The 4,578-nt window shown below is 39.8% G+C and overlaps 1 protein-coding gene across 1 annotated transcript in view; it reads right to left on the bottom strand.

The window, feature by feature from the left end:
• Positions 1-267: 267 nt before the first annotated feature.
• The window catches only part of LOC125505231 (putative inorganic phosphate cotransporter), a gene marked incomplete at its 3' end in the record, with an annotated part of 6,022 nt that continues 1,711 nt past the window's right edge, over positions 268-4,578 (bottom strand). The window contains 5 exon segments of the mRNA XM_048668699.1: positions 268-420; positions 542-762; positions 2,749-2,836; positions 3,050-3,304; positions 3,396-3,586. Coding sequence (XP_048524656.1) covers positions 268-420; positions 542-762; positions 2,749-2,836; positions 3,050-3,304; positions 3,396-3,586 — 908 coding nt within the window.

Genomic DNA, 4,578 nt, shown 5'->3' with positions numbered 1-4,578 from the left:
AGAATGATGTACAAATGAGCGTTCTTGCTCACTTTGCCTCCGAGAAATGAGCAAAAAGGGGACGGAAAACACGAAATTTTACAATAATCTTACGCCACTCTTGCACAAAACGACAATAATTTTTCTAATTTCATAGACAACAGAAGACTCTATTTTTTCTACATAACCCGACCCTTGAATTTAAAACTGGATCCGCCCCTGGGTAGAGCATTAAATTGAGCACTTTCCAAAATTTTTTCGAATTTTTGTCGAGTCCATTATACTTACATCTTTAATACTGAAGTGGAGAACTTGCTTCATATAAGTGGGCAGTTCGGTCATCAGGGTCTCGTAGCCGTAATTGTAGCCCATATGGGCCAAAAGAATGGCCCAGAAAGGTAAGGACTTTGCTATATCCAGCCATGGAGTCGGTGGAGTCTTCTGGAAAAGTAAAATACTGTTTTACAGCAAACTGAAAAACATGCGCCTTTGAAAAAGTCTTCCAAACGGTTCCAGTGTTTTAAACACTCTTAACAGCCATTACGTTATAAAGTGTGCTTACAGTGTTTCCCACGATAGTGCCCAAAGACTTCTGGATATATTCTCTTTCAACCGGATCCATGGTAAGATGGGATTCGGGATCTTCTTTGACGAAGATCAGGAAGGTGATGCACCATACGGTGCCAACAGCTCCAAAAACGTAAAAGATTGCAGGCCAGCCCCATTGTGAGACCGAAAGGAGCCCACTAAGAGGCAGGGAGATGACAGTACCCAATTGCGCTCCTGTGAATAGAAACAAGTCTCTATAGTAGAATAGTTAAAGCGTTCGCTATAGTTAAGTCGCCTCTATTGCTTATCAATGATAATGAAGAACCCAAAAACAGATGCGCACTCATTCTTCAAAGTGAATTGGAGGATTTTTCAAATAAAACGATGTTCCTTCGATACTAGATTAGTCATGTTGCCCTTGAATACTCCAGGAAATTGGATGGATGAGCGCAATTAAATTGTTTACTGATCCGTTAATAAACACTATTCGTAATCGTGAAAGCGCAAAGTCACTTATCGACTTGCAAAATCACCAGAACAACATGTTGTGCCGCATGCGGCTCGCTTGAATCCCAAACGGTCGCTTTGGGCAGTTTGGCAGCACAAAGCGAGATTCTTGAATTGCCTCAAAAATCAAACTAGTTCAGTGTAAGCAATGCAACCGATTGACGTTCATTAGTTATCTGGGAACTTGAACTTTAACATACAGATAAAAATGTAATGTACATGGCAATTAGGAGACTCGTGGTTGATATTTTTGTGTTACATAAAGTAAAAAAATCATGTAATTGTGAAACTTCTTAGTGTAATAAATGAAGGATTTTTTGGACTTTTAGGCCTCTGATTTGCTAATTTAGTTTCAACGCGTTCAGATGCAGAGATTAGGAGATTATTTGCACAGAGTTTTTCCTATGGAAAAATGCGTTTTTGAGAGCAAGGCTGCAGGTCTTACCAAGTGAACCAATTAAATAATAAACCGTCCTTATCAATACGTGTTCCCACAATAAACCGTTTTATTAACGTTCAACATCGATCGCTTGCGCAGTTCAAGTAAGTTCAAATTTACAAAGTCCTAATCTCTTAAGTTACAACCAATAAGAATTTCCTGATAAATGCTTTGTGTACGGAGATGGGCGAATGTAAATAGGGATTTGTGTGGATTTCGTTATGTGTTTGTGCTTATTTGTAATATCCTGCGATAAGATTAACAACAACAGAACGTGGAGGAAAACACCCATTTTTATCTTCGACACTAAGTAATCAATTGAAACGTCCAGATCTATCAGACCCTCTCATTCCCCCTAATGGCAAAACCTGTAGCAGCTTCCAATTACCAAGACTTTGTTTCTTTCGCATTTAACGGTTTGACTTCGAAACGGTTGGGTTTTTGCCACACTTGGAAATTCTTGAGTTTTCAGTTGTTCACACTAGCGTTTATTGTGCACAAAATCCTACCACCGATTCCTGGAGTGAAAACATATCCAGGTGTATTGCATTCTCTTCTATCCTCCCATTCCTCTTCATTATCTCTGCTTTTTTCGCTTGGTTTCCACCTGAGAACTTGCTTAGGGATTCGCTTTTGGTCCATCCGCTCAACATGTCCATTCCATACTAGCTGTTGATTGGACATTCTAATCCAATTTACCCTCAACTTTGGTGCCTTTTACATCAAAAAATCATCCGATTTTCGATGAGACAAATTAGGTTTAATCATCGCGCTTGCTCCGCAGGAATCTGTGCGCTAACATTTCGTGCAAATATTTTACAAACTCTTTATATTATTGTAAGTGAGTTCATCCACCCAACGGAACACAAAGAGTGTTTCTCCAGAATCAACAAACAATTCAAATGTAAAGTGACTGTGTTGATGTGTGATGAGTTGTTTAAAACGTTTGAAAGTCAGACCATCAGTTTGAAATGCAACAATTAAGGTAATTGGGAGCTTCTATGCAGGAATTATGCCTTGTTCACTCAGGAGATAATGAGCGAAATGTGTTCGAAATGGCTATAATCAAAGAGCACGTTTAATGCGGCATGATCATCAAAGTTGGACAGAATTTTGCATTCCGCATCAGTGCGCCCTACAGTCGGATGTACTGATTACCGGCATTTGATGCAAAGTGAGGGAATGCGTTGGTGTTGCTGATTTCAATCAAGGCCTTTGATCATAGCCATATACGTGTATGCAAAAATATCTCAAAATCAACTAGTAAATAGTACCTGCGTATACGAACGAACCCATGCGGCTCCTCTCGTTAGGGGGGATCCACTTTGCAAGTAAAGCGTGGCTGCACGGAACAATCGGACCCTGCCCGGGAATAGTAACAATTCAAAAACCGGCGTTTTCAGGAAGAAAACCCTGCCTTGTCACGAAAAAAGCAGTTGAATTCAATTGGAATGTTCTCTGGACAAAGCAGCGTCTTTTTCCTCACCAATCACCTTTTCAGGATCTGATTGCGTCTTTACAATAATTCAAATAAAATCGACTCGTAAAGGCACCATCATCAATCAACGTACTTACCTCGCCTAATCCTTGTATAAATCTCACAGTTAGCAGCCATCCGAGGCCCATTTCGGCCGCAATGGGCACGAGCAGACCAAACACCGAGTTGATCAGCATCCCGATGCCCAAAAAGCGGATATTCCCATATTTTTTGCCCAAAATTCCTGCTGGGATTTGCGTCAAAACGTATCCGTAGAAAAATGCGGACAGAACGTAGGCTTGTATATCGGTTTGCCACACGAATTGACCGTCAGCTTCAGGTGATGTTAACGACTGAAGCAAAAGAAGCACGCTGTATCCCATTTCTCTTCCACACATCTTCTTGGTATAGTAAAGTGAAACCACGTGAGAAAAGGAAACTTACAGAATTCTTGTCAATAGTTACGCCGCATTCAGACACAGCTACATTGTCTGTTGCGGCGGCGTCATCAATGGCAATAGCTGTGTGGTTCACCATAGCTACAATAGCTACGGACATGTTGGTCCTCATAACATAGGCATTGGCCATGCCAAGAGACAGCATTAAAGTGACGAAGTGTCTTGTCCCGAACCAGCCTGGAAAAAAAAACTAAGTGTTAAAGACGCTTCAGTAAATGGGACAATTTGTGAAAGTCTAACGCTCTTTGTAGCTTCAGAACCTTAGAAGAATCCTTCAACTTAAATGGAAGAAAAAACACCTGCCAACTAAACTGAAGCTTTCTCTATTGATTGCTGATGTCTCATTTGGTTGCTCAGAAATTGCCATTTAGAAAAGCCTGGTGCACTAACTGAAATCGGCGTTTAAATCCCGCAAAGTTAAACAATTAATTATGAATAAACCATTTACTGAAATGAAGCAAAAATCACACGTCAATTAAACTGAAGCTTCTTCTATCGATTTTTGCTTTACCCGTTCCGATGTCGCAATCGTTTGCTCAGAAATGGCATTGAGAAGAGCCTGGTGCAAAAACGAAAAACCGCGCGGAATTTTTGTGAGTTTTAATAACTAATCAGGAAGAAACCTGACACTCGAATGGAACTAAAATTACACCCCAAATAAACTGAAGCTTGCTCTATCGATTGTTGTTATCCGTATTCCGATGTCTCAAGTGGCTGCTCAGAAATTAAATTTCGAAGAGTATGGTGCAAATACATAAAATCGCGTATGAACCTCGTAAATTTTAACAATATATGAAGAAACCATTTAGTTGAATGGAACAAAAACCAGAACTTAAGTCGCCTAAACTCTTCCTCTGTCGATTACTGGTACACACTTTCTGATGTCTCAATTGGTTGCTCAGAAATGACATTTAGAAAAGCATGGTGCGCCAACGGCAAAAAGCGTATAAATTTCGTAATGTTTAACAATTCATTTTTTAAAAACCGTTTAATCAAATGGAACGAAAATCACATCCCAAGTCAAATGATGCTTCGTCTATCAAATTCCAGTACAATTTCCAATGTCTCAATAGAGTGCGAAGAAATAACACTTAGAAGAGTAATACTTGTCAAGTGTAATAAATAATCACGAAGAAACCTTGTAGGTACTCCAATGGAACTAAAATTCA

Source organism: Dendroctonus ponderosae, unplaced genomic scaffold (assembly GCF_020466585.1).
Source record: "Dendroctonus ponderosae isolate FM_Combo_2020 unplaced genomic scaffold, Dpon_F_20191213v2 Dpon_F_20191213_7, whole genome shotgun sequence".
In the NCBI taxonomy this organism is placed as follows: domain Eukaryota; kingdom Metazoa; phylum Arthropoda; class Insecta; order Coleoptera; family Curculionidae; genus Dendroctonus; species Dendroctonus ponderosae.
Note: the sequence above shows the minus strand (reverse complement) of the source record. Positions and strands in the feature narration are given on the sequence as shown.